The 28,000-nt window shown below is 45.3% G+C and overlaps 1 protein-coding gene and 1 long non-coding RNA gene across 4 annotated transcripts in view; one reads left to right on the top strand and one right to left on the bottom strand.

Annotated features, from left to right (window-relative positions):
- The window catches only part of FLT1 (fms related receptor tyrosine kinase 1), a 194,829-nt gene that overhangs the window by 158,970 nt on the left and 7,859 nt on the right, over positions 1 to 28,000 (top strand). The window contains exons 18-28 of the mRNA XM_054446522.2: positions 2,115 to 2,219; positions 6,504 to 6,617; positions 8,717 to 8,805; positions 13,307 to 13,463; positions 13,890 to 13,987; positions 14,665 to 14,787; positions 16,717 to 16,828; positions 18,619 to 18,718; positions 24,118 to 24,223; positions 24,490 to 24,632; positions 27,301 to 27,385. Coding sequence (XP_054302497.1) covers positions 2,115 to 2,219; positions 6,504 to 6,617; positions 8,717 to 8,805; positions 13,307 to 13,463; positions 13,890 to 13,987; positions 14,665 to 14,787; positions 16,717 to 16,828; positions 18,619 to 18,718; positions 24,118 to 24,223; positions 24,490 to 24,632; positions 27,301 to 27,385 — 1,232 coding nt within the window. The remainder of the gene's footprint in view (positions 1 to 2,114; positions 2,220 to 6,503; positions 6,618 to 8,716; positions 8,806 to 13,306; positions 13,464 to 13,889; positions 13,988 to 14,664; positions 14,788 to 16,716; positions 16,829 to 18,618; positions 18,719 to 24,117; positions 24,224 to 24,489; positions 24,633 to 27,300; positions 27,386 to 28,000) is intronic.
- On the bottom strand, positions 3 to 27,701 carry LOC129011494 (uncharacterized). 3 transcript variants are annotated; one of them, XR_008493339.2, is made up of 6 exons: positions 27,427 to 27,701; positions 27,216 to 27,328; positions 7,460 to 7,614; positions 1,216 to 1,389; positions 1,041 to 1,101; positions 3 to 582 (listed from the first exon to the last, which is right to left on the bottom strand). It is a non-coding gene; the product is annotated as an uncharacterized LOC129011494 (long non-coding RNA). The 3 variants fall into 3 exon arrangements; XR_010123534.1 differs by lacking the exons at positions 3 to 582; positions 1,041 to 1,101; positions 1,216 to 1,389; positions 7,460 to 7,614 and adding exons at positions 21,836 to 22,617; positions 24,550 to 24,651; XR_008493340.2 differs by lacking the exons at positions 3 to 582; positions 1,041 to 1,101; positions 1,216 to 1,389; positions 7,460 to 7,614 and adding an exon at positions 23,705 to 24,651.

The raw sequence follows: 28,000 nt of genomic DNA, 5'->3' as shown, positions 1-28,000 counted from the left end.
AAGCCAAATGAGAGCCAGTTTATTCTCACTGATAAGAAGCAAAGTCCCAAACACTTGTTAAAACAAAGTGTGTTGTGACGGCTAAGACGGGATGTGGGGGCTGAAACTATGGAAAGTGCAAAGGATGCCACCTGCCCCAAACATGCAAGGGTCTTAGGTGTGTAAGGAGAAAAGATCTGGATATTTCTCAGGCTCAGGACACTTTTCTTTTTAGATGGTAGAAGGCATTGTGGAAGAAAAACATTGATATTTTATCCCAAATAAAGCAAGGAATAAGCCTCCAACCAAAATGCACCAGTTTTTACTAGTATAGAGAAGGCATCTGCCAGCGCTGTTCCCACACTGGATTTTCAGATGTAGCACTTTCAGGATCCACTGGAGGCTCTTTTATTTCAACTTGAGGGTCCCCATCCTGGTCTATTTCTTCAACAATTTTACGCGAAGAAGGAAGCAGAGGCTGTAGCTCTGCCCGTGTTGCATGCTCTGGGAGGAATGTCATTTAGTAATCACCACAGGAGCATGTTTCACAAAAAGAGAAACGTGTCATCTCTCCAGTGTTCCCTCCGAATGCAGAGCATGTCCCTGCAGACAGCCACACAGAGGCTTTAATGATGACACTGGTATAACTGAAATTTACATACATCCTAACTGGACACCTGGGGTGGTAGGTAGTAGAAGACATTAAGCAGAGCAAGGTAAAGACATTTTTGTCACTGAGTAGTTGGGCATAAAGGTAGAAAGGTTCTAATATGATGAGGAAGAAGCAAAGCTTCATTACAAACTACAAGAAACTTAAAAAAAAAATGTCCTTTGGGGAAAGGGAGTGGAGTATGAGGAAGGAACAGAGGAAAGAAGATTCATTAACTGAAGGCACATTATCAGACAGGTCTAAGAAAGAGCACTTGGTTGGGAAAGGAGGGGTTGTGTTAAATTCACACTCTAACTGCCAGGATTTATAATAGTTTTAACCAACCAATGGTATTCTGTCATTTCCCCTTCCCCCAAGAAGAGCCAAAAAAAGACTGACTTATTTTACTTACTCTTCTTTGGGTGTATCATGCTGGAGGTGCACCATTTCTCTGGGTTCTCTTGAGCTGTTTCCTGATGTGCAAAAGGAAGTTCCCTGATATAAAAGGTAGCTTAGGTACTCCAGGGAGTGCCCTCCCCAAAAGGCATCAATCTCGGGGTCTCTATCCCATGGGCCCCTCTAGTTACCTATGACTAGGAGACTTGCTTTAGGCATCCCACACGTTCCTGAACACCACTCTCCATTCTGCAGCAATATTCAGTAATAACAGATAGCACCAGGCACCAAGTTAGGTTCTGGGAAGATTCAGACATGGTCCTTGCCCCCCAGAGTAAAGGGGAGCAAGGACTTCCTGGCTCATTCTAGGATAGGGAAAGAAACATATTAACAGTCATTATAGCATAGCATTATGGGGACCATGAAAGGAACCTTGCTTGGTTATTGCATTTAGCAACTACCTCTCTGGGGTTGAAACAAATCACTACCAGTGGTTGACCAGGCTCCTGTGCTGAACCATGAGGATTTGTAATCTTCATCTAAGATACATTAGAAAGACTGGGAATATTTTGCCTGGTAGGGAAGTTGGATAAATGACTTAGTGATTATTTTAAAGTTATGAGCATTATTATAATCCACAGTAGTAACTACCATTTTCTATTTCTCCCTTTTTGCTGAAAACAGATGAGAGAAAAATGACTGTAAATGGAAAAAGAAAAAGAGCTTAGGTTCCACACAGGGAAGTCTTCTTGGTCATAATGTTATTAAACAATGGAAGAAACTACACGGGACTTGGTCCCATCTCTCCTATGGGAGGACGCTGTGGAAAGGAAACTGGACATCTACCTTCACTGAATGCCTTCTAGGGACTTACTCTATCTTTGAAGGATGTGGGGCCTCAGGAACAGAGTTAAGAGTTGAAAGGAAGAGATTCCAGAAATAAGTCCCTTACTTTGTCTCTTTTAGGGTCAGTTCACTGGAGATTCCATGCCTCACATGCACACATAGGAAAAGGCATTTCCTTCCTGAAAAAGACTTAAACTCACCCTATTGCCTTGGCAAACAAACCATTGTCTTCTCTTCATTATAGGCAAATCACTTGGAAGAGGGGCTTTTGGAAAAGTGGTTCAAGCATCAGCATTTGGCATTAAGAAATCACCTACATGCCGGACTGTGGCTGTGAAAATGCTGAAAGGTATGCATGCTGTAGTTTGGCTTTCAACTGACGCATCACCATTTTGCATTTCCTAAATGTTGGTACAAGTTAGATATAGCCTGGGAACAGACACAAGCTTTTTCTGCTCTGGCCACATAATTTTCTTCTACTGCTAGAGGCCTCTTTGCTCACGAGTTTGAGATTAGGCCAGCACGAGCTCAGAATAAACCTTGTAAATGGAACAATCCAGCACTGTCCATAGGAAAATGATCTCTGTCACCTCAAAGGTCTTTCTCTTCTCACATCACAGACTGTAGACAACAAGGGACTTAAGCCCATTGTAACTGCAGGTTCAAATTTTGGCATGATCTACTGTGATGCTGTAATGGAAACTTAGCAGTACATCCTAAATCCCAATGGCTTTGCTTGGGCTTGACCTGACTATAAAGTAAAACTATAAAGCTAGAACAATTGAGTTGATCAGAACTCTAAACTATTTTATACTAACTACCTCAGCCATAAAACATTTCCTCTTTAGCAGTTTAAAAACCTGAATTATCTTTCTAGCGTTGAAAGATACTACTACTCTGTGAAGCACTGGGAGGTAGAACCAAATCACACAGTGACTTATGCCCAACACCAAAGACAGACTGAAAATGAAAATCAGTGAAAACTGTGTAAACCAAATGTCTCAAAGACTCACAGGTCCTTTACAGTGTAGAAAATACTTCATTTCCTCATCTGTAATGGAATTTTATGATGCTTCAACTCAACAGAACTGAAAACTCAAAAAGCAGCTTTTAACTTTCCAAAGTCTCCAGGATATTGCTGGGAAATTTTGAAGCCCAGCAAGCTGTGAGTCCAACTACACAGGTACCTAGTACAGGCTCCAGGAGAAAGGGCTGTTTGCTTAGGGAGACTTCAAAGTTCTTAATCTTCTAGCAATAACTCCATTATTTCAAAAGCCCCATGTAAATATATTTTCAACTTCAAAAGGCTGTACTCCTCAAGAAAAAACTAATAAAACTCTGCAAAGAACCTGCCAGTTCTACTCTGAAAGTAGTCTGGGAAGGAGTTTGGTATCCACAAGTCAGAACTTTTGTTTGGGGTAGACTTCCCAGACGAAGGCAGGTATTTCTGTCAAAATAGAGGCATGCTAGCACCCTCCCCGCGAGAACCCCAGATTCTGAAGAGAAGAGGCATCAACGTGTCTTCTATGTGAGAAAGCATCAGACTAGATACTTTCACATATTAGGCTGAACCACACGAAACAGCCATTTTTCTTATTTCCTCTCAACAGCTTTGTGAGGTAGACATTATTATCCTCAGTTTGCAGATGAGGAAACATGGCCAAGAAAGGTTAACTAGCCTCTGCAAGGCCACACAGCTGCTCAGTGTAAGTAAGGGTTTGTGTGCGAAAGTCTTCCAGCTTTGAATGCAGTGCTCTTTCCTCCACACCAGTGTGCCACAAAAGAGGGGCTGCAGAGACCTGGCCTCCTGGAATTGGTGCACTGCTCCAAAACCCTGAAAATGATCCTGGCCTGGTTTATGGAGGCAATCCAGTATCCAACCTAGAGATAGGTGGAAACTAAATCTGGAAGCAACTGTTTCCTCAGCTAGTCCCATTTCTCTGCTTGCTGCCAAACATTGTCCTCTAGGAGAGGCAGCTCTGATATCCACACTAGTCTGTTGTGGGTCCAAGATAACACCTGTGGCCCTGCCTATAAACACAGCAAGCTGAACTAGTACCTGGTTTTTTTCCTCCAAAGAGGAAAGGGTTATAGGGAGATGAATGAGTTTGAAAGAAGATTCTGACTTGAGATATATTTTTTTTTTCTAAGAGACAGGGTTTTACTCTGTCTCCCAGGCTGGAGTGCAGTAGCATGATCATAGTTCACTGCAGCCTCTGCCTCTCAGGCTCAAGCAGTCCTCCCACCTCAGCCTCTCAAGTAGCTGGGACTAGAGGCTCACACCATCACACCTAGCTAATTCAAAAAACTTTTTTTTTGTAGAGACAGTATCGCCATCTTGCCCAGGCTGGTCTCAAACTCCTGGGCTCAAGCAATCCTCCAGTCTCAGCCTCCCAAAGTGCTGGGATTACAGGCGTGAGCCACTGCACTCAGCTGAGATTTTTTTAAAAGGCTCAGAGAATCTCTTCTACATAATACAGATTGTGTGTGTAGTGTCTTCATAAATGCCAATTTTTTTTTTTTTTTTTTTTAGCCATCAGCATTGATTGTAAAAGACTGCCAAATCACCCACTCTATAAAATTCCTTTAAAAAATTTCATTCAGCTTTCTTGCTTAAATTAATTGGCCATCTGATTCTGGGAGATATAAAAAAGGCATGGCCCGGTGCGGTGGCTCATGCCTATAATCCAGCACTTTGGGAGGCCGAGGCCGGTGGATCACAAGGTCAGGCGTTCGAGATCAGCCTGGCCAATATGGCAAAATCCCATCTCTACTAAAAAATACAAAAATTAGCCGAGCGTGGTGGCGGGCACCTGTAGTCCCAGCTACTTGAGAGGCTGAGGCAGGAGAATCACTTGAACCCAGGGGTCGGAGGTTGCAGTAAGCCAAGATCACACCACTGCACTCCAGCCTGGGTGACAGAGCGAGACTCCGTCTCAAAAAAAAAAAAGCATAAAGTGAAACAAAGGCCATAAGTCAAAAGCTCTTTCAAAGTGTCCTTGAGCAAAAATATTAATCTTTTTGGGCCTTACACCCATGCCTGAAATGAAAAGAGTAATTGTGTTTACTTATTCCAAAATATTTGTTGAGCATCTACTGTGAGCCAGCCCTAACCCCATGCGCAGGCTTTGGAGTTTATCTGGTTATTATTAAAAATGACTTGTGCTTATGAAATACCATGTTGGTATCTACCACAATGTTAAATGCACATACCTCTAACCCACTTCCAGGACACTGTCCTACAGAAATACTTGCATGTGTGCACAGAGATTACACACAGACTATCACAGTATTATTTGTAATAGCAAAAAGACTATAGACACTCTAAATGTCAGGGACACCATTAATCAATTAAAAAGAACGGGCCCACACTGGCCACCATTAACGTGGTTAACCTGCTGGGTGTGGTGGCTCACGCCTGTAATCCCAGCACTTTGGGAGGCTAAGGCAGGTGGATCACCTGAAGTCAGGAGCATGGTGAAACCCTGTCTCTACTAAAAACACAAAAATTAGCCAAGCATTGTGGCACACACCTGTAATCCCAGCTACTCGGGAGGCTGAGGCATGAGAATCACTTGAACCCAGGAGGCGGAGGTTGCAGGGAGCCGAGATCGCACCAATGCACGCCAGCCTGGGCGACACAGCAAGACTCTGTCTCAAAAAAAATAAAAATAAATAAAAAGAAGAGAAAAAGTCTCTGATTTATTAAAAGGGGGGAAATAGATTTTTTAAATAGACTATATATATATATATGACCTCTGATTGAATATACATATTTATAAATGCATAGAAAAAGGTCTGAACACCAAACTACTAACAGTGGCTGCTACTAAGAAGGCAAGTGGGTTGGAGTGGCTTTCACTTTTTATGTAGATCATTTTACTCCATATCTTTTTATTCCAACTCATATTGTTGAAATATTTTACGGCAAGATTATTTGATTTTTATATTTCTAAAAATAATTTAAAATTTTTAAATGGCTTTCAAATTAACTAATAGGAACAAACAGAACAAACTCAATTTAGGCTTTAGACTCTGCTAATTCTTGGACTGATAATGCTTATCTCTGAGATTGAAGTTGAAGTCAGATGCTATGGATCCTCACAACCCAAGATAACCCTGTGAACTCCAGAGAGGACAGGGTTACAGGGAGAAAATAACACATTGCAAAGATGTTTACAAAAGTAGCCATTCTGCCCTGACAGGCCCCTTGTGCTCCTTCTCTGTAACTCTCCAAAGGGAGAAGGTGAGAAGAGGAGACGTGGAGGTGTACTCCCTGCCTGGTGGGTTCTTGCCGCACCTGGTTCTGACAGAAGGGAAGCCTTTGGAAGGCACTTTCACGAGGTGCCCAGCTCTGAGTCAGCGCATTGCTGAACAGAACTAGGTCCACCAAGAGGAAGTGTCCAGTGACTAACCCCACTACTGTGCTGGGCCTTACTGTAATCAAAAGGATGTTGGCTCAGGAGGGTGGGAGTAATGAAAACAGTCTGGAGACTTGGCCTTTCTGCAGAATGTGGGGAAGTTAGTGAAGCAACCGGCTGAGCATTGACAAACAAGGAGGGCAAGAATGCCGCCTCCGGCGGAAGGAGCCCCATTGTCCTGTCGCCCTGACTCTTCCTTGCTTCTCACACAGAGGGGGCCACGGCCAGCGAGTACAAAGCTCTGATGACTGAGCTCAAAATCTTGACCCACATTGGCCACCATCTGAACGTGGTTAACCTGCTGGGAGCCTGCACCAAGCAAGGAGGTAATGGAGAAGGGGAGGGCCGGCTCCGTCTCCCCCTGCACAGGCTGGGAGAACAGTTCTCCGCCTTACAGCTCCTTCTCGCCCACACTGTGCTTCCTCGCCTCCAGGAAAACGGCCTCCCTAATAGCTCTAGAAGAAACAGCTTGTGCATCTACAGAAGGGTGCTCCCATAAATCCCTTCCCTGTGCAGTTAATTTAAAGATTCTGAAGAGGACTCCCTTTTTGATCTCCTTCCACAGGCTCTAGGCCAATCAGAGGGCACTTTTCTCTCAGGATGGGTTTGAAGGAGTGTGGCCAGAGCCAAGGTAAAAGGTAGAAGGTTGCATATTCCTTGAGGCTTCACCTAAAGGAATGAATGAATCACTACTGGTAGGATCCCAGAAGGAGGTGATGTGGGGGCCCTTCCCTCCAGATCCACCATGCAGATAGACCTTACCCAAGGGGGTAGGGACAGAGCTGTGCTTTATGATTAAGAGCTCCAGCATGTTGTCGCAGACCTTTCTTTCCGTATGGCAGGGTTAGGGCTTGAGAGTAGATGTGTGATCATTGTTTGAGCCAGCAAGGTGCAAAGAGCTGGGCATGCCGATGTTTTCCCCAGCTCTCAACAGAGGTAGCAGGGATGAAGGGTAGCTGGGGAAGACAATCTGCCAGGGGCGGAGGTGGGTAGAGAGGAGCTAAAGGCTGGGGAGGCCAGAAAGAGTCGGAGGGACCTCGACACGACCCCCCTGCTTCTCCATCATCCCCGAATAACGTTTTTATCAAGTTATCTGTCGTGGCAACCTCATTCTGTTTGCCTCAACTTTGCATCTGTAAAACTGATCAGGGATAATGAGACAGCCTACCCTCATGTGCAGCCGTCAGCTCCGTGCAGCCGGGCGCCAGCATGGAAGCCCCTCTGAGGAGGGTGGCTGGACCCCAGGCAGGAGCCGAGCTCTGCTGCATCTGCCGCCGTAGAGGGGACATACAAAACTCTGGAAGCAACTTCCCGTTCTGGAACCTAGGGGGAAGATGAGATGCTGTTAGGATTTCTAGCGTGTTCCTCATGGTAAGAGAAAACCACTCCACCAGGACCAGCCCAACTTCTGCAAGACACAAAAAAGAACTAGTGGCTTCTTGGCTCCCGGCATGCCCTGGGCAGCAGCTGGTGAAGCAGCTCCGGGGTCACTCCCCTTTGACCCGGAAGTGGTCCTTGCTTTGTGGGTTGCATGCCCAGCCCAGGCACGCAGTGGAAACGCAGGGCAGGAGAGAGGAGACCTTCAGAGCACCACATGGGCCCCGCAGTGCAGCTGGACTTCCTTCCCAACCCTCTTGCTTCCTTCAGACCGGGTTTGGGTTGGCAAACCAAGGTCAGCCTGTGAGCTTAAAATGGTTTGACCTTTTTAAATAGTTGGGGGGAAAAAATAAAAAATAAAAATAATATTTCATGACATGAAATTGTATGAAATTCCAATTTCTGTGTTCATAGTTTTCTTGGAGCACAGTCATACTTGTTTGGTTGTTTCCAGGCTGCAAAGGCAGAATTGAGTAGTAGCTCCTTGATCTGCAAAGCCTAAAGTGTTTACTAGCTGGACCTTTACAAGAAGAGTTTGCAGATCCCTACTTTAGATCCTCTGGCAAGCCCCAAGGCAAATTGCGCAGACACTGCTGGGGAGAGACAGCCAGATAGCCGTCTCTGCCCTGGTAGGGAGGGAGGAGTTGCTTAATAGTTCCAGGACTGGTGTGACAATAACCAGAAGCCCCTCTACTCGCAAGGGTCTGGTTAAGAGGCAGGGAGGCTGGCTTTTGCCTCTCCCCTCCTCAAAGGTATTTCTGTCCTTCTTGTAATCTTTTCTCTCTAACGCTTCTGCACTGCCCACCACCTCCATTGGTTTTTTTTGTTTGTTTTTTGTTTTTGGATTTCAATTGTATTCTTTAAACCCCTTCTTAGGTTAAACTGAAAAAGTCACCGTATTCATGGGCCTCTCATCCCTAAATCGCATCCCTTGGCCCCACTAATACAAAGGCTGGTTGATTTGAGGTTTCTCAGGCAGGCTGAAGGCTGGCAAATGGCTGACTGGCTTGGTGTGGCTGAGCATGAGCATGTGCTGTTTTGGCTGCAGGGCCTCTGATGGTGATTGTTGAATACTGCAAATATGGAAATCTCTCCAACTACCTCAAGAGCAAACGTGACTTATTTTTTCTCAACAAGGTAAGGATTTTAAAAGTTGGAGGTTTTTAAAGACAGCAATGAGTTTTCATTTAGTCTGTAACAACATAAAGCAAGAGAAACCTGTATTGTTCTGTTAATGATTAAACTTAAAACTCAATCTCTGCTTCTTCTCCTTTTTTCATGTTTTTTCCCCCTGATAATCTGTTACACTCTAGTGTGGATAGCACAGAGAATCATTTGATCCCTGTGTGCGTATGCAGCCATAATTGGAGAGTAAATCTACCAGCCACTTATCTAAATATCTAACAATAACTTTCTCTCTTTCTCCCCCTATATATGTGTGCATGTGTATATACACGCAAACATACATACACAAGTCACTTATTTCTTTAAGAAAGATAATAGTTAATATAATTGTCTCCATTTATTAGGTTAGATTTTGACTAAGGCTAAATCAACTGAGTGACTTGTACAATCAGCAGTAGACCAATGATGTGGCCAGGGCCACAAATCATTATCTTTCCTTTCTACTGCTCTTTCTCCCACTTCCTGACACCCTCACTACCCATGTCATCCCTACATATACTCTGAACCAGCCTTATCATTAAATAAAAGCTGTGTAGTAAAAGGAACATGTGGACCCAAGACCTAAGGGCAAACAAGGTTTAAAAGAGATTATTGGGCCAGGCATGGTGGCTCACACCTGTAATCCCAGAACTTTGGTGGCTGAGGCAGGTGGATCTTGTGAGGTCAGGAGTTCAAAACCAGCCTGGCCAACATGGCGAAAACCCATCTCTACTAAAAATACAAAAATTAGCCAGGCGTGGTGGCCCGCGCCTGTAATCACAGCTACTAGGGAGGCTGAGGCAGGAGAATCACTTGAGCCTGGGAGGCGGAGGTTGCAGTGAGCCAAGATCATGCCACTACACTCCAGCCTGGGCAACAGAGTGAGACTCGATCTCAAAAAAAAAAAAAGAGAGAGAGAGATTATTGAATGGAGGAGAAATAATTTACTAAAACTTTGCCAGTGTGACATATGGCACCAATACTGTGTCCTTCTCTGAGCTGAAGAAGTCCAGGGGACAGTGATTCAACATTATTAAGCAGTAATCAGCAACAATGGTGATGAACCCATGCAGTGTGGTGGTTAAACATTGAGACTCTGGAATCAGACTTCCTGGATTCAAATCCTGTCTCTACTTCTCATGAAATCTGGGAATGCAAATTACTCAACCTGTCTGTTTCAGTTCCCTCATTTATTAAATGAAGCTTATAATGGAATCCAGCTGATGGGATTGTTGAGAGAATAAAAATCTCTCAGTTAAACATTCAATAAATGTTATCATCACCGTCACCACCACTGTCATCATCATCATCAACATCATTGACCTACTAAGATAGAAAAATTGGGTGAGTCCAACTTCGTACCACTGATCTACATGGTGGATAAAATGTCTGAAATCCAAGAATGATGCCCATCTTTATAATGTGGGCAAGAATCTTCACACACAAATAAGAACCACTGGACAGCTGGCCAATTTTCTCATCCCTCAAACTTTGATCTAATCAAAGACAGAGATGTTCTACCGTACAGGCAATATATGCAAGAACACCATTTTCCCCATGTTTAAGTCAGGTCCTTTAGTAATTAGAACCTTTTTTTTTTTTTTGAGACAGAGTCTCTCTCTGTCACTCAGGCTGGAGTGCAGTGGTGTGATCTCAGCTCACTGCAACCTCCGTTTCCTGGGTTCAAGTAATCCTCCTGCCTCTACCCTCCCAAGTAGCTGGGATTACAGGAGCCCGCCACAATGCCCAGCTAATTTTTGAATATTTTGGTGGAGACGGAGTTTCACCATGTTGGCCAGGCTGGTCAAACTCCTGACCTCAGGTGATCCACCTGCCTCAGCCTCACAAAGTGCTGGGATTACAGGTGTGAGCCACCGTGCCCGGCCTAATAATTAGAATCTTGAAGTGGAAAGGGATCTTTGTGATCAGTTGGTTCACACTCGCAGGCTGTAGATGTGCTCAGAGAAGTCAAGTGATTCGCTTAAGGACACACACCTACCATGAGGTGAAGTCAGAAGGTGAAAGAACTCAGCTCTCTTGACTCCTCCTCCACTGCCTTTTCTGTGCACCACACTAAATAAGGTGAAAAAAGCATAAGAAAAAGTGGAAAGTGGTGCCTTGGGCTGAGGGCAGTACAAATTCCCCTTAGTACTGAAATTTTGGACTGGCCTCAGGAAGAGCTAAGCCAGCAGAATACCCTAGGGACCTGGGCAGGATGGAACGTTTGGGTTTGTGCGTCCTTTGTTTTGAAGAGTTTGCTTCCTTCTCTGGCTATATTTAATGATTTGCCTCCCTGTGCAACTTGGTGGAGCTTAGTGTTTTTGTGGAAAATCCATGGCTGTCTTTCATATTTGGAAGATAAAGGTAAAGGAAAGATAAAACCAAAAGGCTAAATTGAAAATGGAATACTTCATTTTCCAAATAAATTAACTGGGATCCTTAAATACGGTTTGTAATAAATTCACTATATTCTGCCAGAGTCCCAAGAGTTCAGTAAATTACCTTTATTTAACAAAAGTGGTACTGATAACCAAAGCTGACTATACAATTGATTGGGAGTCAGGAAGGGAGTGAGGGAGCCTGAGTTTTGGTCCTTGGGGATGTGCCTAGGCTGTGACTTTTGGGTGCCGTGGGGAAGAAGCTGCCCAGGGAGAGTTTTCACATGCAGAGCCCTGAGTGAGCCTGTGGAGCATTTTTCTCCCCACACTATTGCCAGCACTTTCTCTGATGCCTTCTGTCCCACAAAGGATCTTGTGAAAAATAAAATTCCAGTTCCCAACTGAACAGAATCCAATATAACTGCACTGTGGAAACACAGTAACAAATAGTGAAAGTCTTTACCTGCCCTCAGGTGGGTTACCTGCGATGGCAGTGGGTATTCACTCTGAGGCCTGCCTCCCTCTGCAACCCCGGAAGGTCTCTTTTCAGGGGCTGGGAACCTTGGTGCCCTTTTGGCTTTTAGACTAGGTTAGGGCTGTCCCTCCTGAAGCTTTCTCCCAGTGCTCTGCTTGCTCCCACTGTGCCCTCTAGTGGAGGGATCACTCTTGCTTTGTGACATTTCTAGAAAAGCCCAGGAAGGATGGGGTAGGCAGGTTAATCCTAGAACTGCCACACCATGCAAATGGATCAAGGGACGCCACTGAACCCCAGTCCCTCTCTGCTTCTGCCTCAGTATTGCTGTCTAGCAGAATCTAGGCTACGAACATGGTCTGGTTATAAAGCCACTGAAAGTGCTAGGTTTTAGAGTGTCATAGTTACTAGATGAATTACAAAAGGCAATAAAAATCTTTTCTGGTTTCCCATGAACACCCAGAACTGACAACTCCTTTCCTATGAATCATAAAATAATAGTATAATAGAGCTTTTCAGAAGAGGATAATGAAACTCAGAAAAGTAAGGTGACTTGCCCAAGATCGCATGATTAATGGAAGAGCCAAATGAACCAGGGCTTGGATGCGTAGTCAAGGGTAAAAGGCCATTGCTACCCTTGTTAGGATCAAACTGTATGTTTGTTTTGAATGGAAGAGAAAAAAAGCAATGTCCATGTTCCCTCCTTCCCCAAAGAAACCTGAGAAATTGGTGACTATAGCCTTCTCTTATAACTCCTCCTAGGGATTACAGAGTGAAGCACCAAGCACACTGGGGATCCTTTCCTCTCAGTGATGTCATCCTTCACAAGATGGCGTGTGGCGTGGAAAAGTGGTTAAGGGCACAGATGTGGGCATCAACCAATCCTGGATTCAAGCTTTGCTTTTTTTTTTTTTTTTTTTTGAGATGGAGTTTTGCTCTCGTTGGCCAGGCTGGAGTGCAATGGCGTGATCTCGGCTCACTGCAACCTCCGCCTCCTGGGTTCAAGCAATTCTCCTGCCTCAGCCTCCTGAGTAGCTGGGATTACAGGCATGCACCACCATGCCCAGCTAATTTTATATATTTAGTAGAGACGGGGTTTCTCCATATTGGTCAGGCTGATCTCAAACTCCTGACCTCACATGATCCACCTGGCTCAGCCTTCCAAAGTGCTGGGATTACAGGCGTGAGCCACTGTGCCCGGCCAGCTTTGCTATTTATTAGCTGCATGTGAATTTGATTACTTTACTTCTCTGAACCTGTTTCTCCATGTATAAATAAGAACTACTTCATAAAATTGTTGGAAACATTAAACAAGAAATGTACCTAAAGCTTTTAATATACCAGCTCACACAGAGTAAGCATTCAGTAAATACCCACCACTCTTAATTTTTTTTTTATCTGATCTAAGATGCTGTCTAGAAGCCCAGGCAAGAGCACAATAGACTCTGCAACCCCAGAGGTAGTCAGGCTCCTGGATACCGTAGGGCCCCTGTGCTAGTTCACGACCCATTTTGAGAAGTGAAACGCTCTCATTTCTCATCAGGCGATTGCCAGTTGAGGGACTGGTTTCCCACTGCTGTGCTGGAGCTCCTTTTTACCTGGGTCCTTTTCGATCTCTTCAAAGGATGCAGCATTACACATGGAGCCTAAGAAAGAAAAAATGGAGCCAGGCCTGGAACAAGGCAAGAAACCAAGACTAGATAGCGTCACCAGCAGCGAGAGCTTTGCGAGCTCCGGGTTTCAGGAAGATAAAAGTCTGAGTGATGTTGAGGAAGAGGAGGGTAGGTATTAATTCCTTCCTGTCCTACACGCTGAGATATTTTTACAACATACTGTGCATCTCTGAAATTTTTTTCTTATTTATCACTCTAATAAACATCCGTGGGAGACTCGAATGGTAATGTCCTGAGGAGATAAGATTTGAATTAAGATTATTTACAGAGTTACTAATTTTGACAGGGAACTGTACCGTTTTCTCCCCTCAGGCATTTTCATCTTAATGGTTCATCTCCCTGCCCCCATGCTTGGATAAAATGGGCTGGAGGCCTGGAAAAATCTCTGGTGTTCATGTTGAAACTCAAATACTCTTAAAAATGAACTCTGATCTACTTGTTGGTTTGTTTTATGTTTTGCTAACATTGTTCCAATAAACTGGGATTTGGTGGGATAACAAGAGCCATTACAGTTACAGTTCTAATCCTTTCCAGATTCTGACGGTTTCTACAAGGAGCCCATCACTATGGAAGATCTGATTTCTTACAGTTTTCAAGTGGCCAGAGGCATGGAGTTCCTGTCTTCTAGAAAGGTCAGTCTTGCTGTTTACTGTTTTTCTTCTTTGCCAGGGCTGGACACACACCTTTGCTATAAATTCATTTTTCCTAGTATTTGCTGATACCTATGTTCTTAAATGTAGAACAAACACCACTGCAAGTACCTTAATTTGCCTTGATATGAGGAGTTTTGAGAATGAGGAGTCGTGGATACCAGTGGATAGAACTTAATTCTGGGGAAAACTCACGGGTTTCAGACTAGACAAATCTGGCGTCGGATCTCCACAGTACCCTCTGGCATGTTTTCAAATCTGGCCCAAATCTCAGAAGACATGACTTCATAGGAGAGCTTCTATTAATATAGCCATATGGGGCCCTCCCACAAAACTTCAGCTGGAGAAAGATCTCATCTTGGCAGCTCAGGATAAAAGGCTGTGGGGAAAGTTTGCCCACTGGTAAATCTTAGATAACCAGCTTCGCTGATCAAATAGTAGCCCAGTGGATTCAGAACATTTCTTGACTTTAAGGGCTTGGGGACCTGCATTTGTAGAGAGGCTCTTCATGTTTATGGTAACTCTGTGTTCACTGAGAGGTGCTCCCTTCACAGCATGTGAAATGGATTCCCAAATTAAGATTAATGACACTGAGAGGTGTAGGAAATTAGTTGGTTAGGTTAAGGAAATGCACTGATTATGCAACTGCTTTATTATAGTGCATTCATCGGGACCTGGCAGCGAGAAACATTCTTTTATCTGAGAACAACGTGGTGAAGATTTGTGATTTTGGCCTCGCCCGGGATATTTATAAGAACCCCGATTATGTGAGAAAAGGAGATGTAAGTCAGTTTGATGTTTATTTGACTCATTTAGGTCCTATCACTTTTAAACCACAGACTTGGTAAATATTTACACCTCCTCAGCTGTAGTCCCTGAAAACCATCATTGGCTTTCTGTGAAGACAAGCAGTCCAGATGAGCAGCATCCCAAAGAGCCCTTGTGCAAGGCTCAGAAAGGCCACTGTCTCCTGATTCTGCTTTTCCCTAATCCCTGGCCTCCCACCTGTCCTTTGGGCAGCGCTGCGTGAGACTTGCTAACCTGAGAAGTGTTTGGTGGGGCCTGGGTGAGACCTTAGCATTACCTTCCTTTGAATCCTGAGGGAATTCCTTGTACCACTGAAAAGAACAGCCTGGACTCTTTCCCTCAAATAAACCCGGATGATTGATTCAGCAGGTGTATCTGTCTCAGGAAAGGGCGGGGAAGACTGTGAGCAGTTGCTGACTATGGAGGAGACTGTTTCCCTCCCACGGCCTTCCATGCCTAGCATCTCCCTGCTGGCTTGCACTGGCTTCTCTTCCCTGCTTGTTTTCAGATATAGTGTTATTTTTCACTTTTGTGGGTGACCTCCCATGTCCTCCCTTCTCCTTAACCCTCAGCCTATATACCCTGAGGGTTAAGCTTATGTCTGGGCGCCAATGAGTTACAGTAGTGGTTCCCAGCTTAATTGAACATACATATCACCTAGAAGGCTTGTTACGCTACAGTGTGCTGGCCTAACAAGCCGTCCACCCCCCAGAGTTTCTGAGTCAGTAAGTCTTGGGTGGAGCCTGAGAATTTGCATTTCTAACCAGTTTCTAGACCAGGGGTGTCCAATCTTTTGGCTTTCCTGGGCCACATTGGAAGAAGAAGAATTATCTTGGGCCACACATAAAATACACTAACACTAACAATAGCTGATGAGCTAAAAAAAAAAAAAAAATTGCAAACAAATCTCATAATGTTTTAAGAAAGTTTACGAATTTGTGTTGGGCTGCATTCAAAGCTGTCCTGGGCCACATGTGGCCCGCGGGCCAGGAATTGGACACGTTTGTTCTAGAAGGTGCTGACACAGCAGGTCCTAGGACCATACTTTGAGAGCCACTGCATCACAATCTGTTGTATAGAAGGAAAACATATGGCTTCACATTGATCCTTTGTAAAAATAAAAAAATAAAAATAAAGGAAAACAGACTTTCCTTGGGGCCCTGGTCTGGAGAGATGGCATCAACCTTCATGTTAGTCCGCCCCTCCTTTCTGTTGGTCCGTATCTGAGTCAGCCTCCCTGCCCCTCCCACTTCCTCTCTCCTTGTCTCTCCTTTATCCCATACCTCCCATCAATCCCCATCATCTAAAGTGGTGAGGCCTAACTCACTGGGATTCCTGCTATCTGAAAGAGAGGAAGATTTGTCTACATGCTTGAAAACCAACTGTATATTCTCTTTCAACTCTGACTTCTTTCCTTCTTCTCTTCTTTCTGATGCTTTTGCACACTCTCCCTATTCAGTGACTGGAAATCTTGTCTTTTTGCATAGGAATGCTTTCAGAATCCTCCTTCTTTGGAAAAATTTTTGGAAACCACTACCAGTTTTCAGGATATCTTCAAATTCAGATCACTCTTTTCTTTTTCCAAGCCCTGAGTGTCCCTGTGGAGTGCAGGCTTTCTTTGTGGGGGAGGATTTCTCACAGAGCCATGCAGATAAGGACATGCTGAACACATCAGAGAGGCTTACTGAACATATACTGCCTTCATCGGACTCAGTATAGCACTTTAGCTCCCTCTTTTAGCATAACACTGCATACTATGGTGTTCTCTATGTTAGGAAACCAGAGCTGCTCTAGGAAATGATTTATGGGCCGTATGTTATCTGGGAGGTGACCCCATGGACACTTGGGTTGAATGTGCTTTGTTTTCATGCCCTTCTGCTCAAGGCCCCCTTGCCCTCTTCTAGACTCGACTTCCTCTGAAATGGATGGCTCCTGAATCTATCTTTGACAAAATCTACAGCACCAAGAGCGACGTGTGGTCTTACGGAGTATTGCTGTGGGAAATCTTCTCCTTAGGTAAATTTGGGAGAAGGAAGAAATCAAACAGCCCAGAAATAAATGTCTGCATCTTCTGCTGAATGTCCTTTGGCTAGACAGCCTTTAGATTAGCACCTACTGTAACAAAAAACTGTTAGGGTGTAATGGGTCCACGTAGACTCTCAGATGAGTAATGGCGTACGCATGTCTGCCCTCTACTGTAAAAGGGCTTTATACGATCATGAACAAGGTCAAATGGGTATAAAGTCTGAAGCCGGGTTTATCTTTTTCTGTACTTTGCCCAATTCTGTCCTTTTCCAATTCCTCAACACCCACACCTCTAACGCCCTTACCCCTTCCCTCCCCGCATCTCCCACCACCTCAGAATTTCTTCCTAGGAAAGGCCATAACAAGCTCAGCTACCCCAGTGAGGAAGGTGTTGTTAGAAACAGGAGACCTTTCCAGTGCCTCTGATATTAACACATGATATGGCTCTGGACACTGGTTTATACAGGATGAGCAATAAACAACACTGGTTGTATTTATTCTGCTTGCAATAACATCCACTATGGGTGGCTAGAAGCCCTGTTCAAAGCACACAGATACGTGCAGAGCTCACATCTGCTTGCAGACACACAGTGATGATCTGAGGCCTCCAAAACTCAAGTTCTAGCCAAGAGTCTTTTGGGCTTTGCCAAAAATTTGACTTTCACAGCAAATAAAAGTCACCCAGTAACATCCCTGGTTTCCTGTAATGTGTGAAAATCATTCCCCTGCTTTCGATGACAGGCACCTGTTGCTTCCAGTCTTTGAAAGCAGCTTGGCGGCTGCAGTGGCCCCGCAATGACACGGTGCCAGCACTGCACGTCTCCCAGCTGCTTCCTACCAGCAGTAATCACTAGAAAATGCAGACAAACAAATGCTGAGATAGATGAGACTGCAGGGCTAGAACAAGAGTGCATTAGAAGGCCTTGCAACCCCCAGCCCTGGCAAGAATCCCCCTAAAAGGAAAGGTTGCAGGGGAATCCTGGGCAGTAAAGCGGGCAGAAGGCAAAGCCTAGGCCTCTCTGGCGCCCTTAGGTCTACAGACTCCTGACCACGGGCAGCCCCCACCCCACTCCACTCCATTCAGCCCAGCCCTGGAGCCCAAAGCCCCCTTCCCTCAGGCCTGTCACAACTCCTAGAGCCCTGGTCCTATAGGAAGTTTGCAAGGAAGCGAATTAAAGTCATTCCCACTCAAGTGTGAATGATTCCCATGTAGCCTATCCCAAGTCTATTGGCTTTTTAAAAAGAAACCCAAGCCAAGTGCGATGATGGTGAGCACCTGGAGTCCCAGCTGCTCAGGAGGCTGAGGTGGGAGGATTGCTTGAGCCCAGGAGTTTGAGGCTGCAGTGAGCTAAGATCATGCCACCACACTCCAGCCTGGTGACAGAGGGAGACCTGTCTCTTCAAAAAAGAAAAAGCTCACTAACCCAAAGGATGAGTCTCTAATGATGGGACTTCTTTAGAGTTACTTGTGGGGAGAAGGCAAGGACCCTTCAGACGACACCCCTTCCTCTGACCACACACGCAGGAGTAGCCATAGGAATGGCTTGTGGGCCCCAGGTGCCCCGCACCATGTGACCACCCAACCAAGCGGGTGTCCTTAGCAAGGATTTGCTGAGCTTCTCTGTGTGTTGTACTGTACGTTGAGATCTGTTGTAATCCCTGGGAATTTATTACTAAAATGTCACTTTAAAGGGAGGAAAGAAACACTGAATTGTCCCCTCTTAGTCTTTTGTACCCTGAAGCCATAAAAGGCCCTGTGTTTTCCACATTGTCTCCCGCAGGTGGGTCTCCATACCCAGGAGTACAAATGGATGAGGACTTTTGCAGTCGCCTGAGGGAAGGCATGAGGATGAGAGCTCCTGAGTACTCTACTCCTGAAATGTGAGCCCTTGGTGCCCTCTGCTCCCCATCTGACAGCTCGCTTTTCACCAGGGCATCCCTGAGAGGGGATGTTTTATGGATTCTTAGAGTCCCAGTCTTGGAAGATGCCAAGGTTCTTCTTTCCTTTAGAGATGCTCCCCTCAGCCCGTCAGGCCCAGATATGCTGGGAGTCTTTTCTTGCAGTGGGGCACGTGGCCCTTGACCCATCCCTACCTATTTCCTGTCCTGACCACTGACATGACTTTTCAAGGGCTCTAGCTGGGAACTGAAGTTAGAAATTCAGTTTCTAGGTATGAATCCAGGCAAAACAAACAGACCACCCAGGAACTGAATGCAAGACCTTGGCCTCACTCACAGAGTGGGAGCCAAACAGGCCTAGCAGCCCCAGGGATGGAGGGCTAGACCTTGGTCTTCTGACCAGTCCTGTATCTGCGTGGAACACCCATGAGGGGGTTGATATGGTCTGCAGAACAGGTCTTGGAGAGGAAAAGGGGAACTTCCTGACGTCATGATTATGCTTCACAGAAGGCTTTGTGGGCAATACAACTTCTTTAGGATCCTTTAGGAGGAATAGAGGCCGGGCGCAGTGGCTCACATGTGTAATCCCAGCACTTTGGGAGGCAGAGGCGGGCGGATCACTTGAGGTCAGGAGTTTGAGACTAGCCTGGCCGACATGGTGAAACCCCGTCTCTATTAAAAATACAAAAGTTAGCCCGGCCTGGTGGCAGCTACTCAGGAGGCTGAGGCATGAGAATCACTTGAGCCCGGGAAGCGGAGGTTGCAGTGAGCCAAGATCACGCCACTGCACTCCAACCTGGGTGACAGTGACAATATGTCTCAAAAAAAAAAAAAAAAAAAAAAAGAACCTTTTAGGAATAGGCCCAGCAGCTATCTGGAGTTGCCTGGTCAGATGGCTTTTCGGGGTGTCCATGTGAGGCTTTCTCCATTGTGCAAATTGTACTTGCTTGCCTCTCTTGGACACTCTTTTTTTCCTGGGGCTTTGTTGATGTTTTGCACTTTGAGGCCTGAGCAGGAATGTGATGACACTTGCACTTTTGTGGAGCTGCTGACAAGGACTTGGGCCTCCCTGAGGCGGCACCACCTTTCCTGAACTGGCAGGGGCCCTCCCATTCCACCCACACAATGGGGTCCTGTCAGAAGCCCTGGCTGGCCTTTGAGAAGGAGTCAGAGGGAATGCAGGAAGTGTGGGCTTGGCCAAAGGGCAAAGTCGCTGTCTCTTTCCTTCATCATCCCGGGGTAAGGGTAGGTCAGACCCAGGAACTGGACGAGGTGGACGGGAGACTCAGGCCCAACAGCAGTGCTGGGGAGTTCTGCCCGAGCGTAGGGAAGTGGGAGGGGACCTGTTCTTGTCACTGGTGCGTGGTGTCCTCATCAGAAAAGTACAGGGAGCTGAGGCAAGGCCTGTTTCTGAGAGCTGGGGATAGAGCTAGATGATTAACTTTATGATTTTCTAAGTGTTTTCCCACACATAGTCTCATTTGAAGTTCCCAGAGACCTTGAGGGGTGGTCAGGGCAGCTATTATAATCTGAATTTAGCAAGTAATGAAACTGAGATGCCGAGACCTGAAGCAATGTGCCGTCTGTCAGCTGAGAAGCAGAGGAGACATTTAGAACCCAAGCCTCTGGACTGATGTCCCTAGACCACGGCTGTTGAATTAGGAACAGACCCCACGTTCCTCAGTAGAAATGCTTCTCTGATATGGCCACTCATGCTTTGAATTAAATATGTCCTTCCAATCTTCATATAGTCTGAAAATCTCAAGAGTAAGTTCTCAATTACACTAATAATTGTTATTATTAAATAACAATATTTTTACATCAAAAGAAATGCAAATCGGTATGAAATTAAGTTTTATTTTTACTTCCATATAAATTCTAAATAGTGTGAAATTAGTTTAGTTGGGTTTTTTTGTTTGTTTTTTTGAGATAGTGTCTCGCTCTGTTGTCCAGGCTAGAGCGCAGTGGCGTGATCTCAGCTCACTGCAACCTCCACCTCCTGAGTTCAAGTCATTCTTTTTCCTCAGCCTCCTGAGTTGCTGGGACTACAGGCATTTGCCACCACGCCTGGCTAATTTTTGTATTTTTTTGTAGAGATGGGGTTTCTCCATGTTGGCCAGGCTGGTCTCAAGCTCCTGAGCTCAAGTGATCCACTGGTCTGGGCCTCCCAAAGTGTTGGGATTACAGGCGTGAGCCTCCATGCCTGGCCTGAAATTAGTTTTTATTATAACAATATTGAATAATACTGATTAAATAGTTATTTGGTGCTTATAAGTGCCACTATTTTAAGCATTAATTTATTTAATGCTCATAACAGTCCTATAAAGTAGGACTGTCACGATCTCCATTTCACAGATGAGAAAACAGGCATCGCACATGTAAGTGATTTGCTCAAGGCTGCGTTGGTAATAAGCGAATTCAGCCTGAGTCCAGAGTCCACAGCACCATCCTACACTGCTGCAGAGTGTGTTTCCCATTCATACCCAGGCTGTGGTCGGAAATAACTCAGAGGTACAAAGTCACATCAGCTTTGGACCAAAAACTGCCTTGGACTCTCTCAAACCTTCAAGTCTTTACATAAACCTCACTCAGGTAGCTCCCATGCCTCAGGTGACCTAGAGAGAGTGGTATGGTTCCTTAATTCTGAGGAGGGAGAGATTTTAGAAATTTTAAAAAGTAAGAAGCTCTGTGAAATATTTCCTCAGAAGGCCAGACTTCAAACCTTCAGCCATTTTCTCCAGCATGTGAAAGCTGATGGAGTAATTTCCTTCTAGTTTGTTCTAACAGTAGGAAGGGCTGGGTGAGGACCAAGTGCAGCTTCTCAGAACTGGGATTCTGTGATCTGAACTTGGCCTAAAGCGGTGTGTATTTGGGAACTTGGGTGATAGCTTGGAAAGAAAACTTCCTGGAGGCCCCTCATCCCCAGCTTGGATGCAAGCTAATGTCTCTTAACTTTACTAAACCTATTTACTTAGTGGTACAAAATCTTGTAACATTGAGTTGTTGGTTCCTGGCCCAGATACTGTTGAATCAGATGTCTTTCAATAAGGGAATAAGCAATGAATTTTTCGATTTTGTTTTTTCTTTTCCTTTGGTGTTTGCTGAGATGATTTGCATTGGATTTTAGGCAAGAAGAGTGGAAACTAGAAATCGGAATCCAAGAGTCAAAAGTAAAAAACAGCAAGTGGTTGTAGATGGTTCCGTTTACGAGTGTCAGCAGGGAAACCAGGGAGTGTCCTGCTCAGGATGGTGCATCTCCCAGACAGCAGCTTGATCCTGTGGGGAGACGATGGTGCAGGAGGAGACGAGCCCAGAGCCTCTGCCTGAAGGCCTCTCTTTGGAGCCCAGCCTCAACCTCCCAGGCTCAAGTGATCCTCCCGCCTCAGCCTCCTGTACTACAGGGACTACAGGCATGCATCACCATGCTTGACTAATTCTTGTATTTTTTGTGGAGATAAAGTCTCACTATGTTGTCCAGGATGATCTTGAACACCTGACCTCAGACGATTGTCCCACCATGGCCTCCCAAAGCATTGGGATTACAGGTGTGAGCCACCACACCTGGATTCTTCTCTCTCTTTTTTTTTTTTTTTTTTTTTACCTCCCTATATTCTTACTGCGTTTGGCAGCCACCTCATATACTTTGAAACAAAATAGGAATATACTTAAGAGATATCTGGAGCCATTGGCGCCCCCTAAAGGCATACCTCTAAGAAGTGTCAGAGGGAGGATATGAACTAGGGTTTCTCAGGTTTTTTCCCCAGCAACCGCCATCTCCCAGCACAAGTAATGTCTGCAGTACAGCTGAAGAATTCACAGAAGGAGCAGAGTTATCTCTTCCCGGAGACCAGTCTGACTTCTTTTAGCAGATATTTATTGCCCTGTGGTAGGCGAGAGGTGTGGAAATGAGGCCCTGCCTACATAGTGCTTACAGCCCGATTCCCACCCAGAGCCAAATTCGGAGCCCACTCAGGTTTGAGTGTAACACAGAGTCCTCTCTCATCCAGACTATCTTCTGAGAGAAGAGGTAACGTATAATAAACATCCCTTGAAGAGCACAAGGTTCAAGGAGAATCAATTCTTAATGCAGTGTGTGTATGGACCTCTGGCCTGTGTTTTTCAGAGAGGGCGGTATGTACAGACCTCGATTCCGTGCAGACATGACCAAGAGAGGAGCCTGATACCCTTACATCTAAAATGTAAAGAAGAGGCCGGGCGCAGTGGCTCACGCCTGTAATCCCAGAACTTTGGGAGGCCGAGGCTGGTGAATCAATTGAGGCCAGGAGTTCGAGACCAGCCTGGAAAACATGATAAAACCCCATCTCTACTAAAAATACAAAAATTAACCAGCTGTGGTGGTGGGTGCCTGTGATCCCAGCTACTCAGGAGGCTAAGGCAGGAGGATCACTTGAACCTGGGAGCCAGAGTTTGCAGTAAGCTGAGATCATGGCACTGCACTTCAGCCTGGTTGACAGAGTGAGACTCTGCATCAAAAAAAAAATAATAATAATAATAAAAATAAAATGTAAGAGAAGAATCGCAGAGGAATCTGTTGACATTGGATTCCCAGGACAAGATTTGACCTCTGTGCTATTAAGACAAATGTTTTCATTATCCAGGAGCCCAGCCTGTACTGTGTGCCTTGAGTGGTGGGAGGCCAGTTTGTAACAGCGGCTTTGCAGTGCTGGGGGAGAATGATCAGCTACACACAGGAACCTTGCTCACAGCCCCAGAAACTTCACACTGTGGGCTTCACCTTCTGGAAGTGACACAGTCATGTACACAGGACCTTCCCAACCGGTCTCCACTGCTGAGCCCATCAAGGGAGGTGTAAGGACTTGGAAATGCCACATGCTTTTTAAGAAGCCAGCTCAAACCAACCTTTGTTACAACCCGAGAATGAAATAAGTACTACAAACTATTCAGCCATTGATATTTATGGCTGTATGACCTTTTTTTTTTTTTTTTAACTTTAAGGACATTGTCCTACTTCTGAAAGTGCAGGGAGGAGTACTCCACTTCACATTGAACTGCAGTGAGCGGTGGGGTTTCCTTTCCGAATTGCTGTGTTTCATTCACAGAACTCAGACCTTCCATCTGCAGAGGCCACAGGCACAACAAAGAACCTGGGTATCCATGAGCTCTGGTGGGTTGGTTAGTCTGCCTTGGTAGACGTGTTTTCCACTGACCGCAGGACCTGGCCCAGACAGCCTTTTAAGTGCTGGTGCTATAAACCCAAACCTAAAAATGAAGCAGGGTCACATACTACAGAAAGCTTGGTCTTTGTGCGGATGATGACAGCCTTCCCTTTGTAGTACGTAAGGCAATGCATAGGATGATCACTGCTCTCCAACTATTTCTGTTGCTGTTTTCCCCACCAGCTATCAGATCATGCTGGACTGCTGGCACAGAGACCCAAAAGAAAGGCCAAGGTTTGCAGAACTTGTGGAAAAACTAGGTGATTTGCTTCAAGCAAATGTACAACAGGTAAAACTAAATGTATCTACATCAAAATGCCTTTGAATGCACATCAGGGGGCATTGTATTTGTTTTTTTTTAAGGGCTATTAATATAATAGCTGAGATCAGAAGTTTAAAAAAAAAGGGTGTGTGTGTGTGTATGTATATACAGAATTATCTTCTCAAAACACAACCAAGATTGTGCAAATGACATAGTCAAAGTTGACATAACGGTTCATGGAAATCGTTGAAGTCAGAATTGGTGCAATGAGAGCTCGATCTTTGGTATTTTAGGATGGTAAAGACTACATCCCAATCAATGCCATACTGACAGGAAATAGTGGGTTTACATACTCAACTCCTGCCTTCTCTGAGGACTTCTTCAAGGAAGGTATTTCAGCTCCGAAGTTTAATTCAGGAAGCTCTGATGATGTCAGGTAAGATTTCTTTCTCAAACTTTATATCACAGAATTTTCCAACAAAAAAAAAGAAAGAAAGAAAGACGAAAGAGAAAGAAAGAAAGACTCAAGAGAGAGAGAAAGAGAAAGAAAGAAAGAAAGAAAGAAAGAAAGATTATGTAGTGATCACCACCCATATGCCCATCCCCTAAATTCAACTGTTGTTAACATTTTGCCCTATTTTGTCTATTATACTCTCTATGATTGTGTTTGTTACGGATTTTTCTTTTTGCCAAACCATTTAAAAGGAGGCTTAAGGCATAATAGCACTTTACTCCTAAATACTTTAGTATACATTTTGGAAGAAGGCTATTGTTGCTGGGCACAGTGGCTCGTGCCTGTAATCGCAGCACTTTGGGAGACTGAGATGGGAGGATCACTTGAGCCTAGGAGTTCAAAATCTGCCTTGACAACACAGAGAGACCTCGTCTTACTAAAAATTAAAAAATTAGCCAGGTGTGGTGGCGGGCACCTGTAGTCCCAGCTACTCAGGAGGCTGAGGTTGGAGGATCACTTGAGCCCAGGAGATGGAGGCTGCAGTGGGCTATGATTATGTGACTGCACTCAAAGAAGGACATTCTCCTGTGTAAACCACACCAAAATTATCGCACCAAATAAATTCCTTAATGCCATCTAACAGTCAAATTTCCATAATTCCACCCGAGTCTTTACATGTCTTTTTTAAAGCAGGATCCAATTAAGAATAACAGATTACATTTTCTTAAGTTTCTTGTCTATCTTATTCTAGAACCTTCCCCCATCTTTTCTTTTCCCCATTACATTGAATTTTTTGGTGAAACCTTAGATAAAACTAAACAAACAAAGCGAGCTGTGTTTTCATTTGTTTTGCTTTGTTTTGACCTAACAAACGAATCTATCCCGTATTACTGCAGAGGGAATTGGAGAAGGGGTAAGGCAAGGCAAGGGAACAAATATGTACTGTGGCCACTGCTGGCCCGGGGCCTGCACTTCAGGACTGATAGTTAGGCATGCATGAAACCTGAGCAGGGCTGATGGTTACACAGACGCGTGCTGGGTCTGGCAAGGTGCGAGGCTTTTTCCATATATCAACTCCTTTTATGCTCAGAGCAGTCTTGGGAAGAACATAATCATTCCCGTTACACAAATGTGGACCTTAAGGCTCCCAGAAGGAAGGCTTGCTGTAACTGTGTGGCTAGAAAGTGGCAGAATAATTTTCTAACCCAGGAGTTCTGACCCTCCCTTCCTGTACCCGATGTAGTCAGGACTCCTTTTAGGGCCTCCAGACTGTACTATGGGCCTCTAGCATCTCTCTTTGCAGTAGGCACAGCTCTCTGGCTCTGACCTCAGTTCAGCCACCAGGGAAGATATGGGAAGGAGCTGCAGCAGTCAGAAAATACTGCTTGCAGCCGGGCACAGTGGCTCACGCCTGTAATCCCAGCACTTTGGGAGGCCAAGACGGGTGGATCACCTGAGGTCAGGAGTTCAAGACCAGCCTGGCCAACATGGTGAAATCCCGTCTCTACTAAAAATACAAAAATTAGCTGAGTGTGGTGGCACGCACCTGTAGTCCCAGCTACTCGGGAGGCTGAGGTGGGAGAATCACTTGAACCAGGGAGGCGGAGGTTTCAGTGAGCCGAGATCGTGCCACTGCACTCCAGCCTGGGTGACAGAGCGAGACTCTGTCTCCAAAAAAAAAAAAAAAAAAGAAAATAAGAAAATACTGCTACCCACCTGTGACAGGCCTCAAAGAAACCCAGTGGGCAAATCCAGACTTGTGGTGATGGATTACAGGTCAGCCTTAGTGTTCAGGCCTCACAACCAGCCCAAGAGGCTAAAGCAGATGTGTCATCATTTTGTAAAGTTTGGAAAACTAGTTCGGATTAAATAAATTGGCAAGGTCTGGCTGGATTAGAGAGAGGGAGGGGAGGGGGGGTGGCATGGCAAAGTTATATGTGGACCCTTCTAAGGCTGCTTAGCCTTAAGCCAGTAGGGAGCTTGCCCAAGACACTGGGACTGGCAAAGAGTGACAGAGTATGGGACTGAGAAATTCAGTCAGTAGGTGAACTTGCCTTGTGAGTAACCACAGAGTGGATGTCTCCGTCTTTCCTAATAGATCATCAACAAAAGTCAGTAGGTAGTTAAAGAGACATCATAAAACACTACCCAATTCTCCCAATCTGTAATCACACACACACACACACACAAAATACGAGCCTGGCGCTAGCACTCGATTATGCCATTAAATAATATTTAGCCTTGTAGCCATGCCAGGTCATTTTGCCGCCTCACATCCTTTTCGGAGCACCTGATAAAGTCGTATCACTTCCCTGCACATCATTTCTCTCCTGTGCCATTGGGCACTCAGACGAGATGATGCCTCCAGTCTCCCCTAGGTCTGGCATTCTCTGATTCCACAATGGACCAGAGTAGGTCCCTCTGGGAGTTTCCTCAACCCTACAGAATGTGAATTGACAACCATGGAAGGCAGTGGCAATGCTGTCAGGATTCCCAGGGGTCACGGCGGGGAGATTGGGGCCTCAGGAGTTAGGTGATTCCTGTTGGTGTGTTGGTTCATCTTACCTGGGATATGGTGCCTGTGGTCTCCTGACTCATTACAGCTGGATGCCTTTTCCTGTCTTGATAATTATTTCTGTTTCTTCATTAGATATGTAAATGCTTTCAAGTTCATGAGCCTGGAAAGAATCAAAACTGTTGAAGAACTTTTACCAAATGCCACCTCCATGTTTGATGTAAGTCATGAAGTTAAGATACCCAGTGCACCCCGACAGACCCCTTCTTCAGATCCCTTCCAAACACCAACGCCAGTAATGTAGTAGCTCTTGGTCAGCGAGGGTCTGGATTCAGGAGTGGCTGAAATGACAGTGTCGGGAGGACTGACAACTAAACCTAGCTGTGCAGAACTAATTTGAAAGCAGAGTTCCATGAACTCACTCCAGGACCCAAGTCCCTGAGTAGTAGGAATTTAGACCCTTAGGAAACTCCATTGTGTGTTTCTAAGCTGCTTAGCTGTCAGTGATGCAGCTTTGCTTTCAGAGTAACAGAGGAACTCCCAGCTGTGTGGGTGGTGAGCTTTGTGATGTAACAGAGAGCACTCTCCTGCAAGCAGCCTTGAGGCTGGGAGGGGTCCACCTAAGCCTTATGCTCCTTTCCCCTGAGGCTCTACAGATTGAACAGCCGTGTTCCTACCCAGCCACACTGGGAGAAGCTAACCAGTATAGCCTAGCAAACAAGAGGCCTCCCAGCTCTTCTCTCTAAAGCCCTGTGATGTGGGGTTGAGGGGCTAAGGGGAGGAGAGGAGGATGGACAGGAGCAATACTACAGTTCTGATGTTGCAGGCTCTGGGA

The sequence above is a fragment of the Pongo pygmaeus genome, chromosome 14 (genome assembly GCF_028885625.2).
Source record: "Pongo pygmaeus isolate AG05252 chromosome 14, NHGRI_mPonPyg2-v2.0_pri, whole genome shotgun sequence".
NCBI classification, from domain to species: domain Eukaryota; kingdom Metazoa; phylum Chordata; class Mammalia; order Primates; family Hominidae; genus Pongo; species Pongo pygmaeus.
This window is presented reverse-complemented; position numbering and strand designations above follow the sequence as displayed.